The sequence below is a fragment of the Castor canadensis genome, chromosome 1 (assembly GCF_047511655.1).
Source record: "Castor canadensis chromosome 1, mCasCan1.hap1v2, whole genome shotgun sequence".
Taxonomy (NCBI): Eukaryota; Metazoa; Chordata; class Mammalia; order Rodentia; family Castoridae; genus Castor; species Castor canadensis.
The window spans coordinates 165372212-165385958 of NC_133386.1; the positions used below are offsets into that span (position 1 = coordinate 165372212).

A 13747-nucleotide genomic window follows, 5' to 3' on the forward strand; every position below is an offset into this window, starting at 1 on the left:
CATTCATCCTTTCCTTATGCCCTCCTCCCTATCACTGGTACCCAGCCCTAGAGAAGACCTATTTTATCCTCCCACCCTTCATTTTTTAAAAGTATATATTGATAGTCCAAGATTGCCTTGGTACTTCAGGCCTGTATATATCATACTTTAATCAAATTACCTATTCTTATCTATCACCATGCTCCCATAATATTCAATAGCTTACAGTATAGTACATTATATTCTATTCATGTATAGCTAGGTTGTTTCAACATTTTTTATTCTCTAACATTTTCTTTTCCTTTCCCACCTCCCATAGTCCCCTAAGACTGACTCACTAATACAATTTTGTTTTCTTTCTCACTATATATATGTATGTATGTATGTTTTTCTATATATGATCATATATGTATCCATATATACATTTAACTTATAAGTGTAGCTTCCACATATGAGGGAAAACATGCAACCTCTAACTTTTTGAGCCTGGTTTACTTTGACTAAAAATGCCTGTCTTTGATTCCCTGCTGCTAACGTCTGAATGTTTGACTCCCATCCCAAATTCATATGTTGGAACCTAATACCCAATGTGATAGTATAAAGAGGTGGAGCCTTCAGGAAGTAATTAAGTTATGAGGGCTTCAGTCTTAAGAATGGGATTAGGGACTTTGTAAAACAGGCTCCAGAGAGCTCCCTTGTACCTTCTGTCATTTGAGGACACAGCTAGAAGGCTGGAAGACACCTTTCTCAAAGGAAAGAACAATCCTTTAGCAGAGTCTAAATTTTCTTGGACTTTAACTTGGACTTAGCAGCCTCCAGACTGTGAGCAATAAATTTCTGTTGCTTATAAATTAGCTATTTTGTTATAGAAGCCCAAATGAACTAAGACATCTACATATGCATGCAATAAGTATTTTCTGAGTGCCCACTATGTTCCCAGAAGGCTAATCTAAATTCTACCTTTCCCAAAGCTCCATCTGCTGCCTCACCAACTTTAATTTTTTTGGAGGTACTACGGTTTGTACTCAGGGTTTCGTGCTTGCTAGATAGGTGCTCTGACTCCATCAGTCATTTTTTGTGTTGGGTATTTTTGAAATAGGATCTCACAAACTATTTGCCTGGGGCTGACTTCAAACTGTGATCCTGCTGATCTCTGCATACTGAGTAGCTAGGATTATAGGAGTGAGCCACCAGCACCCAGCTGCTGCCCCACCAACTTTAGAAAGCCTTTCCCCAATTGCTGACCACTCAAGAAGTTCACCTCCTTTGCATGCCAATGATACTCACCCCTCATCATTTCTGCCACTCACTCAGCACTACTTTGCCTCCCACAGCGTCACTGGCCTCCAACAGAACTGTTTGATGACATTGTTCTGTGAAATAATGGGTTTCAAACAAGGAATAGGATAAGAAAAATCCCATGGAGCTTGTCTGATTCTATTATTCATGATATTGTAGTACTATCCCATGGAACCTGCAAAAGAAAATTTTCCTTTCTTAGTGTCAGTAGCACAAGTATCTTTGAATAGCTATGTGTTTTTATCTCACAACACTGTCAACTATGCACACCTGGCTAAGTTTTTCTTTTCACATTAACAGCTAGAGAGCTCAGGTCAAATTTGATCTTCTTAGCGAATGTGTAACATCCTATGCTAGGTGCCACTGCCTGTTGCCTCCAGGTCATCAAGACTGCATGTTATTTGTTTAACTGAGATTTCTTCTTCTTGTTGTTCTTGTTGTTGTTCTTCTTTTCTATTTTCTCCTCCTCCTCCTCTTTCTTGATTATGCTGGGGTTTGAACTCAGGGCTTCATGCTTACTATACAAGTGCTCTACCACTTAAGCCACACCTCAAGTACTGTTTTTTAAATTTTTAATCTGAATTATTCAGGGCAAGGCACATAGACTCTTGATTGCTTCAAATAAATTTATTCCCCATTGCAAACGTTACTTTTCCACTTCACAAGTGTATGTACCTACTGACACCCTTCTGAAATTATTTGATTTTGTAATTCTTCCTCTCTGGTTTGCACTAAAAATTTAATAGCATGTTTTATTTAACATACCATATCTAAAATATTAGAATATTAGCATCTTAACTTGCAATTATTATAAAAAAGAATGAATGAGATATTTTACATTCTTTTTAAAAACACTAAGCCTTTGAACTCCAGTGTCTTTTTATTGTGATAAAATATACATAAAACTGATCATTTTAACTGCTTCTAAGAGTACAGTTCAGTGGCATCAAGTACGTTCATACCGCTGTGCAACCATTACCATCATCCATCTCCAGACCTTTTCATTTTCCCAAACTAAAGCTCCATGCCTGCTAACAGTAACTCCTCATTCCTTCTTTCCCCAGCATGTGAAGACCACCATTTAAGTTTCTGTCTCTGTGAATTTAACTGCTATAGGAATGCCATACATATGGAATGATGTAATGTTTGTCTTTTTGTGATTGGCTTACTTCACTTAGCATAATGTCTCATGTTTCTTCCATAGTATATATAGCATGTGTCAGGATTTCCTTCTTTTTTTATTGGTACTGGAATTTGAATTTAGGACCTTGAATTTACCACCAGGGATTACAAGCACACCACCACACCCAGATATTGGTTGAGATGGGGGTCTTGCAAACTTTTTGCCAGGACTAGCATGGAACCTAAATTCTCTTGATTGCTACCTCCCAAGTAGGTAGGATTACAGGCTTGAGCCACCATGCCTTGCCTTCCTTCCTTGACTGAAAAGTATGCCAATGTGTGAACATGTCACATTTTCTTTAGCTATTCAGTGGTTTGCATTTTTGTATTGGCCTCATTTCGTTTTGTTTCCTTGCTTTTTCCTCTGTTCTGAACAAGGTGCAGCATAAAAAATTCATATTTTTCTATTTCTATAATACCATAAGCTTCTTAAAGGCAGTGTCCACCACAGACTTAGCACAAAGCAGGTGTTCCACTCATGTGTTTGTTGGCACAAATGACAGTGGGGTTGAGGAGAATATGGTGAGGAGGCAGGGACATGCCTTCAGCTTGTCTGGGGCAATGTGAAACACAGAGCCTGTGCCAGCCTTTGGTGATCTTATCTGTGTTCTAAGATCATGCCTTGCTCTGCTTCATGGTCATTTTAGGAATAGCACTGTTAACCCAGATTACCTTAAAAATGCTGAAATTGGCCCATTTGGGAGGAGGTGATCAGGCTGAGGATTGCTCATTTTCTCCCCTCTTTCTATTCCTGTGTCACTGCTGTTCTTGGTGGATACAACCACTGTGAGATCAGAGTAGACTAAAAAGTAAGGTTGTTTTAATGCTAACAAGTTGCCCAGCATTCAAATTCACTACAAAATGCTTTTAAAAAATAAAGATACAATTCAGTGATTTTAGTGAAAACCTTTACCTAAAAAAGAGAAGCATTGAAAAGAACCTATCAACCAAATGAGGTTATCCCAGGAAGCAAGGTTATATGGGCTTGAGGACTCCTTCTATGGTATAATTTAAGGTTGTTCAAGTCTCTGACCCCGCTTCCCAGCAGGCCTGGGAAATTTGCTCTCATGCAGTCACCTTATTCCTTGAGGGAATTAACTCCAAAAGGCTCTTGTGAAAGAGTTGTGGGAGAGGAATAAGGAAGGGCTATTATGGTACATCAACACAGAGTCCCTTGGAATCAAAGACTGAAGGATTTCGAAGCAAGGTTAAAAGAATATAAACCAACTAGTAGATATTGAGTATTGAGTATCAATATTAGTTATTGAGGCTGTGCCAGAGCCACTGTAGAAATTGGAGCCCACAGTCCATGCATACCTTCCCTTACCCAAGCAGTCCACTCTGGTTTTGGACAGGCTTATTGTTGAAAGTCTTCATTCTACTGAGACCAAAATATCATTGTGTATAATCATCACCCTTGGCTTATGACTTTATGAATATACCTATGTCTAATCCTGCATGTACATGTTTAGCTAGCACTTACTAGTAAAGAATTGATACTGATAGGCCCGGAAGCTGTGGTATTGGGTGATTTTCATGGCATAGGAGAGGTTTATGTGGTTCAAGGAGGCAAATCCAAGTGGAAGTCTAGGTAGAGGTGGGTTTGGGAATAGAGTAGGGCAGAAGAACTGACAAGGGACTCTAGGCAGTTGAAAAACATCAAGAGGGCTTTGAAGGATGCCTGAAGATAGGCCAAAAGAGAATCAAGTGGGCCAAGATGTGTCTCACTTACATCTCTGCTTCCCCTGGGATCTCTCCCTAGTGAGTGACTTGGGCATTAGGATTCACTGAGCTCTGGACAGGCAATTAGGGGACTGTAGATCTGGCCCCAGCATTTACTTTTTTTTTTTTTGACTAGTTCTGTCTTTTTGACATCATTCAAGTTCATTGTGTCTCAGTTTCCTCATCTATGCATCTATGCAATAGATGCCTGGCTTTCCTATTTTACAAGGCTATGTCAAGGGTCAAGTGAGAAAATGAATTCTTTCTAGAACATGAATTGTAGAAAGAATAAAAAAGTTTTTGTTTATTTTTTGGTAGTACTAGGGTTTGAACTCAGAGCTTATACACTTGTGAGGCAGATGCTTTACTGCTTAAGCCACACTTCTAGCTCAAGAATAAAGAGCTTTAAAGTGCATATATTAGGAACATAACTTCTCTCTGCTTCCATTTTCCTTTCCTACCTATTTTCTTTGAATTAGATAAAAACTTATAATCTTTTGTACAATGTAAATTGTTTACATGTTTTCTTATTGTTTATTCATTTATTCATATGTGCATACATTGTTTGGGCCATTTCTTCCTCTCTGCCCACCTACCCCCCCATCTTCTCCCTCTGCCCTCACCTCCCTCGTTTCCAGGCATAACCTGTTCTGCCCTCTTCTCCAATTTTGTTGAAGAGAAGACACAAGCGATAATAAGAAAGACACAGCAGTTTTGCTAGCTTGAGATAAAGATAGCTATACAGAGAGATTCCTACCATTGCTTCTATGCACATGTGTATTACAACCTGAATTGGTTCATCTCTACCAGACCTCTTCACTATGTGTGCATGTTTTGAGGTGCCTCCCATTCTTTTTGAAATATGGTGTGTAATAAATATTAAAATGTACAAAACCAACATTAAATGGAATATTATTATACATTTGTCTTGAGAAACTGTATTAGGGGGATTATATATGGAGTATATTATAGGGAAGGGAATATATTATAGAAAGAATGTATTATAAAGAGCATATGTCATATTATGTTATTGGACTAGGCATTGACATGGACAGTTTAAAAGTGCTCCTTTCTCTACTAAATGGAAAACTCCTTGTCTCAGACACAATTCTATAGAAAGGAAAACAATGGCATTTGCTGCAAAGTTGCAGGAAGAATGTTTTTGCTTTGCCACTGAAGTGAGGCCTGTCAATGTGTTGGGATGCAGCCCAGTGTGTGGCTTACTTTTCTTGCCTTATTTTTGAAATTGTTAAGTGCAGAGTCCTTCACAAGCCATGACTTGTATCCGGTGTTCTGACAAGAACTGAGTATGGTAGAGTCAGCCTGCTTCTGTTCTACAGATGGCTAAATGGCGCACAGGGAGTCAGCAGAGTATGGCGGAAAATGCAGGGTCCACCAAGCATTTGGGTCTACCAAGCATCCAGGTCCACACACCCTATTTAGTTTTGGGCTAGTAATTTAATTTCTCTGAGATCCAGTTTCCTCATCTATCAAATGAAGAAAATATTAGCAAGGTTGTAATAATAATAATAAATGTATTAAGTTGTACAGCCCTACACTTAAAGCTTGGCTCACAATAAACTATTGTGATAATAAACTATTCTTCCCCCACATCCTTTCATTTGAGTAAAACTGCAGCCCAAGCTTTGCTCAAAAGAAAATGTCTTATGTTATGGAAAAATGAAAATTAAAAAAAATTCTCTTTTTATAATACCTGGAGTCTATTTTCTGAACCTAAAAATTAAATATTTTTCATGGACTTATCAGGTAAATAAAAATATAGCTATGTCACACCATATCAAAAAGCTGATGAGTCTTCTGGAAAGCTGTTGGGGCTAAGCTACTTGGTATTCATTCTAATCAGGTTTCAGTACCAGTTTACAAACCATGACTCATGTGTTGGTTGTGAACCCAACAGTCAGTAAGCTGGGCATCAATAAGATCTTATAAAGGAGAACTGCTTTCTCCTCACCCCTGTTCATTATCATCCTCAAACCCACAAACCACAAAGGGATATGTACCTTACACTTGTTTTTTGCCCTTTTTATACATGGTGTAGTATCTATACTTTTACTCAGCATTGTTAAATGAAAGTAATCCTCCTGTAATTTATAAAGATTCAGCTTATAGGAGACACAGGAGAAAGGCCAGAGAACAATTTAAAGGGTGCTTTCAAATATCCTTCCAGAATTCACTCATGGCTGTGTCATGGTTTCTGGAAATGCAACAAAGATTCAAACTTTTAGATTCACCAGTATCAGATCTCCAAAGACTTTTATGCAAATGTTATGCACTGTTCATTATGCATTATCATGCTAATTTGCATGTGTATCTGATCTGCTTTATACTAAGGCCCTCCAGAAACTTTGCATGCCTACCTCTTCCACTTCTTGTTGCCCCTACTCTGCCTCAGTCCTCCTGGCCTCCCTGCTCACTGAACAAACAAAGCTAGTCTTGCCTCAGGATATTTGCACTTGCTATTACTTCTGCTTAGGAAATTCTTTGTATTACTTGCTTCTTCCATCATATGGGTCTTAGCCAAAATACCACTTGCTTAAAGAAGTATTTCCTTGTCATTGCCCTAAAAGAACAACCTTCAGCTTTTCTCTACAGCACCTCTCTATTTGTTGTTTTCAGAGTACTCAACTATATTTCAATTCTTTTAGTGAATGGAGGTGGCTGAGTGACAACATGGAGAGGCCAGTGTCATTGAGATAAGAATTTATAACTTACATTTCCAAGAGAAGGGGGCACGCCCCATTACATAGGGACACAGAGGAAGCACCAGGTTTTTGTAGAATCAGAAACACAGAGAAAGTCTAGGCCAGAGCCTTTATTGAGGATTTCATAGAAAAGGCAAGATGGGGCAAAATACTCCAGGATCAGCTAGTTTTAATAATTCCACAGATTTTGGACAATGTGAGTGATCTCTAGAGCCTGGTACCTAGCCTTGGGATGTTTTAGGGCAGGGGAACTATAGATATGCTTATGAGAGTAAGATAAAGGGGATGACTGGGGGCATACATTGGTTTGGCCCATTGGCATATGAAAGGTGTAGTCCTAAAGGTGTAGGTGGCACTTTGCCTTCTCTAAGAATTAGCTAGTCCTGGGGGTTGCCAGTCTCTTCCCAGCCAACAAGATTTTTTAAGGTGTTAAAATGTTATATGTTACAGAAAATTAAAAACAAGATGAATGCAAACTGTTTGAAATATACTAGTTCATTTATGCATTTTCTGTTGTTTGTTTTTTTTTTTTTTTTTACTCCAACAGAAAGTAAACCCCATGAAGGAAAGGACCTTGTCATTGTTCTTCACTGTATAGCCGATGCTTAGGACAACACCAGCATTTAGAAAATGTTCAGTAACTATTTGTGGCATGAATGAAGAAATAGGAACTATGTGATCTTCATATTTGTATCTCCCTATCCCACTCTTTCTTATCCTTTGCTCAGTATAGTACAGAATACATAATAGCTATCATTTTAAAAAAGGATTATTGGTTGGTGGAGTGGCTTGCCTAATAAGTATGAAGCCATGAATTCAAACCCTAGTACCACCAAAAAATTAAAAAAGGATTATTGAATTAAATTGAGCTGAGAATGGTTGTATACTACCTTAATTTATGTAGTTTAAAATAATTTTAACAAATTTATTATTGTCAGAGGTAAGGTGGATGGCATAGGAATTCATGAATTTTGATGGGAAGAGATTAGATGAAATAGTATCAAAATATATGCTCCTTTTAATAAAAGACTAACATTGGCATCTTAAAATATGAAGGGTAGCACATTGTGGGTTATAATGACTTTATCTCTGTGTTTAGGAGGTATTTAAATTAACCTTTTTCAATAGGAATACAGTATATGAAGATGTTAAAAGCATTTATCTTTGGGGAGCAGTATAAGTATCTTTATCATTTTCCAGTTTCCATATTTTCTACAATGAGCATACATGGTTTTCTAAATAAGAAAAAAATCATTCACAAAGTCATTAGCATTTGGGTTATATTTTATTCTGATTTCCACATTTGAATATGCCAACAGATTAATAGAACTAACAAAGCAGTCTAAATCTTACAGTGTTTTTTCCAGCTCCTTCTTTATTTATTCATGTCTGAGAAGAAATGTGGATTCCTAAATTATCCTTCATAAAATCTATTCAGAGTTTCGATTAACTCTAACAAGAGTATAGCACATTATCATGTCATGCAAGATCAGAAAATAACCTCGTACATTCTCCATGTCCCTCTACTGATGTCAGCCCTGCCAACGTTCCTTTACTGACGTCCCTGAAACTGACATTACCCTTTCATTGATGTCACTGAATCAGGAAGCTGAAAAGCTGTTGAAAAATGACTGTTTCTATTGCAAAGGTTTAAAACTTTAGAGATTGAAAGGTTAAAGTTAAAAATATGTATTTTAATTTGAACAACAGATGGCCTTGGAGTGACTACAAGGCTGAATTAACTCTCAAGGCTCTATGGCTGTTTGTGGAAGGAAAAAATAAAAAAGACAACCAAAATCCTTAAAAAGCCCACACTGGAACACCCAGCTCAAATGCTAGTGACATCAGCAGAATCTCTCTGTTGAATTGGAGTCCTGAATTTGGCTTCAGAGCATTTGTTAGTCTCCAGATAGAATAATCTTCTATGAAATTATTTTTTTGAAACTTGAGAATTTATTAACAAATTCACCAATTTCATCTGAGGTCTAATAGCCTTCCCTGAACCATTTGTAATTGAGGGGCTAAAGCTAACATTTTGCTAAATTAGCCATGGAGGATACTTGACTTAACATCGTGCATGTTTTATGGGAATGATAAGCAGTTGTCCTAGTTCAAATTTCCAGTGTGACAATTTCCTTTTGTGAGTAAACCAGCCATAAGGTTGAGAAAAGAAATATCAGTGGGAATATAACTTACTGATGTACTGATTTTTGTGGTTATTTGGATAAGAATCTCCAATTCTGATTGAGCAGGTATCAGGAGACTTTATTTTATATGCAGCTCTAATAGTTCATGTGAACTTCAGTAATGAAAATTTCTATAATATTATCAGTGAAATAATAAAAAAAAACCTGGGGAGACAATTTCCATGGATCTCTTGAGTTTCTGTGCATTTTGTGAGTGGAGGCACTGTCTTAGACCTTTCATGGTTTTAGACAGTTAACGTTAATGTATTCTGGGTGGAAGGAGATTTAAGTTATGTGTATCTGTGTAATCTTCCATGTAAATAAGATGGTTTGAGACTTTTGATGAACTAGCAAAATTACTTAAAAATTACTTTTGGTAATACTGGGGATTGAAATCAGGGATTTGCATGTGCAAAGCAAGTGCTCTCTCTTCAGCTATATCCCTAACCCTAAATTTTTTAAAGGCTGTCTCCACTACTTTTATATTTTAAAGCTGGTTCTTATCCACTAGATAAGAGGTTCTTTATGTGAGAGGATTTCATTGTTATAATTTTGTATATGTCCCATAATGGGACATGAAGGTATATGGGAGACTTTTGGGGTTGGGGGACCAGCAGGAGGAGGAGGGAGAAAGGAAAGAATACTGAAGGTGCAGAGGATGGAAGTACACTAGCTGTACATATGAAGGCAACATAAGGAAAACTACCACTGTTTGAAAGAAGAGGGAGAGGGGGAGTAGAAATATAATAGAGGGGGCAAACTTGTTCAAGGTACACTGAACATATGTGTGGAATTATCACAATGAAATTATATTGCACATTTTCAGTAACAAACATCTCCAATTATCAGGGCCTCAGTATTATAGCTATAACACCCTCCCCCCCAACATGGCTTGGGATGCCTCTGAGATCACAGAGGGATCCTTTTTCTAAAGTCCACAGTGGATCTGTCCTTTGACAAAATGTGTTCTGTCTTAGATTAAGTTCTATGAAAAAAGACTGAACTGTAAAAAGTTCATTAAGAAGGTTCACTCTTGGGAAATACATCTGTAAGGAAATTTGGAGGGCAGAGTTGGGCAGAAGGAGCAAGTGACCTATAAGACAGTTCCAATTCAGGCCTCAGCCATCCTCTGGGGAGCTCTATTGCTGAGACAGTCCCTCTGAGTTCTCCCAAACTGAATCACAGAAGCCAGGTATTTGTATCCTAACATAAGTTGCCAAAGGACACCAGTTAAGAAAGAGAGAGAATTACCTTCATTTATAAAGTTCCTTGTGATTGAAGACAATTTCCAGTGAGGGACTCAGCCAATATTCTCACTACATGAAGTATGAGCACCACGATCCTGATAAGGGGATGTAGATAGAGCACTCTGATTGCTACTCCACCCAATTCTGCCAGCCTCTAGCATTGGTGGCATTGAGATCCCTATGGCTACTGCAGCACTTCATTACATGCCTTCTCACTCAGCCTTGGCCAAACTTATGTCTGGCATCATGACATCCTTGAGACTAACTTCAGTTGCCTGGAATATTCAGGAATTCATTCAATTGTTTATTCTTCAAACACTACAAGTCACATGCTAAGGGTAAGTCCCCTCCTTCAGGGAGTTAAGGGATAAAAATTGTAATCAGAAGAAGAAATGTCATATGTGTAGAAAAGAGAGCAATGATGCATTCTGAGAACTGAAAATGGCTTAAGAGGGAAAATGGTGAGAGAAGAGCAAAAGACATTGTGAAGAGCACTCTGTCCCATACTAGAATTTGAGACTTGCCTTGATATCATTGCATCATTCTCGTATTGCTCAGGTAGAACACTGTGATGTCCTTCCTTACTCATCTCTTTCACTCAGACCACACATCCTGTCTGTCATGAAACCCAAGAGCTCTATCATATCCAATCCCTTCTCATCACTTCCACTGCCCACACTGGTCCAAGCTCCATCATTTCTTGCTGAGATTATTGAAATAGATTACTAATTGCTCTCTCTGCTTGTACCCTTGCCCCTTGGTAGTTTATTTTCAATATGCAGCCAGTGATTGTATCAATGTATCAAGTCAGATTAATGCAGAACAAAAGCCAAAGTCCTTATTATGACCTGCCTATCTGACCTCTTCCTCCCCCTCTCCACCTCCATTACCACTCTAAATATATCCCCCTCTCTCACTCTGCACTAACAGTTTGTTTATCTTTCAACAAGCCAGACAGGCTTCCACTTTGGGGTGCTTTGTTTTTTGCCTTCTTAGGATGTTGTTACCTGAACATCAAAAGAGCTAGCTCCCTCACCTCCATGGCCTTACTCAAAAGTTACTTCCTTAGTGAGGAAGTCACTTTATCTAAAGTTTCAGTCCTCAATCTCAATATTTCATAGCCTCTTACTCTGTTTTATTTTCTTCTCAGAACTCTCTATTATACTACATATAGATATGTACTTGACCTTTTTATTTTCTGTCTCCCCTTACAAGAGTGAGCTTCCTAAAGGCAGGACTTCATATCCTAGCATCAAGACCAGTATATAGTAGATGGTAGGTTCCTCAGTAATTATTGTATGGGAGTCTGGATGGTTTATTTGCCAGTTAAAGAAAAACATACTATGGAAATTAATCTGTTCAAGATTAGATGGCTTGCCAATAGTAGATCCAGGATTTATTCCAGGTCAACTGATTCCAAATACTATGCTCCCTTCTATTCTGCTGAGATACAGTACTACTTATTTCTTCATAAAAAATGGCAAACCTACTACGAAATCAGCATGATTACAATCAAAGAGTCCCATATATCACGGGTTGATTGTCTGCAAGAATAGTGATTAAGAGAGTACATAAATGTGAAACAAACTGGTTGAATTTTTGGAGTTTATGTCGTCTAAACTTTCCAAGCCTGTATCCTTATTTGAAAAAGGGGAACAATTGTAATAACACCAATCAAAAGGGGCTATTGTGAGTCCTTCTAATAATGTATATAAATGTATGTAAAGCACTTACTTTAGCACCTGATATATAGTAAGTACTTAATAAATTATTGCTTTATTATTGTTATTTGCTATGGACTGAATGTTTGTGTCATTCCCAACCTCATATGTTGCACTTTTACCCCCCACAAAGTGATGGTATTTAGAGGTGGGGCCTTTGGGAGGTGCTCGGGTTATGAACATGAAGCCCTCATGAATTGTATTTGTGACCTTGGAAGGGGTTAATAACTCTGGTCTCTTCTTCCACCATGTGAAGACACAGCAAGAAGGTACCACCGCTAAGCCAAAAAGCAAGCCTTCACCAAATACCAAATATGCCTTGATCTTGGACTTCCCAGCCACCAGAACTATGAGAAATTATCTTCTGTTGCTTATAAGCATCTTCGTTTACAGTATTTTGTTATAATAGAACAAACAGACTAGGACATTATTACTGCAGTGTTACCAAAGTAAGTGGGTCCTTTCCTTGGGCACCAGACATCAAACAGGGAGTTTAAGGGGCTATTTGTACAGGTGATTGCAAAATTGCAAGGGCTGCAAGTAGAACATTACATAGCTGTACAACCCTAGATTTAACAGAAGAATGATGTCATTGAGGATACTTAAAAACATGTACCAGAGATCAAAACATGGGGAGAAGTCAGCCATCCTGCAAGGATGAAGTTCCAGAGTGGCCTGGGCATCTTGCTGCTCTAACCGGAAAGCTATCAGCCTGGGCTGCTGCCAGAATGGGTATGAGTGGTGCCTTCTTAGGCAGAACATTATCTAGATTGGATTACATGGTTGTAAACTGATCAGTGCATCTTTATATGCTGTCAAGCATCTGAGTTCAAACATTCGGACTATTTTAATAAGATTATCAATTTGGCCCCTTCCTATAATGTTTTTCTGCAGGATTCCATTCAGAATCCTTTGGAGAAAAGTATCTTCAGGAAGTAGTAGGATTGTAAGATGCCTGGTATCTTGAGCCGACACAGCTAAAAAAGATCAACATGTCTGCCACCCAAAATTACCTGTGCACTAAAAAATGTGCCCAGGAAATGTGCTGAAAGTCAAAAGAGCAGTAATGTGGACTAGGTAGGGGTAAGATTATTTAATAAGGTAAGTATGTATTCTTTAATGGTGAACCTTATAACAGATATGTTTGTAACTCAACAATGGATTAAGGATTTAGCTCTGCCTGCAAAACCTAGAATGTAACAAATAGCCATATGTCCTATATTATGAAGCAAAGTTTCATAATTACATAGTGATTAAAGGATTGGAATAAAGTTTATGAAATCCCACAGATCATCTTTCAAGTCCCATATCTTCCACTTACCAATTCTGAAAACTTCATGAAGCTACTTAGAATTTCTATATCTTATTAGTTTTCTTTTTTTAAAATGGGAAAAATAATGCCTCCCTATGGCAAATGAATCTAAGCAAATTTACTTATTCACAAATATTATCTCCTCTAAGGATTTTTGTTACTAAGATGTTCTTTGGGTTCTATAATAGTTATAGACAGAGGGCTGTATGTTTCTTCCTCCAAAGTCTTTTTTATCAGAAGCTACTTTGCAATGCAAGCACATCTCAAGTGAAATTCTAAAATTTCACCACAGATAAATGGATACATAAAAAGTCATTGAACCCATTCTGTAGGTATGAGAAAGTCCCAGCTCTTTATAGTTTATGAATGAATGAAT

General features: G+C 37.8%; 1 protein-coding gene across 3 annotated transcripts in view; it reads left to right on the forward strand.

The window, feature by feature from the left end:
- LOC141411449 (uncharacterized) overlaps positions 1-13747 on the forward strand; it is a 146806-nt gene that overhangs the window by 89930 nt on the left and 43129 nt on the right. For 2 of the 3 annotated variants that reach the window (XR_012436200.1, XM_074043222.1), the window contains one exon: positions 12954-13160. Coding sequence is in view for 1 of the 3 variants with exons in the window: in XM_074043222.1 (XP_073899323.1) it covers positions 12954-13026 (73 nt within the window). In the remaining 2 variants the exon portion in view is untranslated. Of the gene's footprint in view, positions 1-12315; positions 12509-12953; positions 13161-13747 lie in introns of all 3 variants that reach the window. The other variant, XR_012436198.1, reaches the window with a different exon arrangement.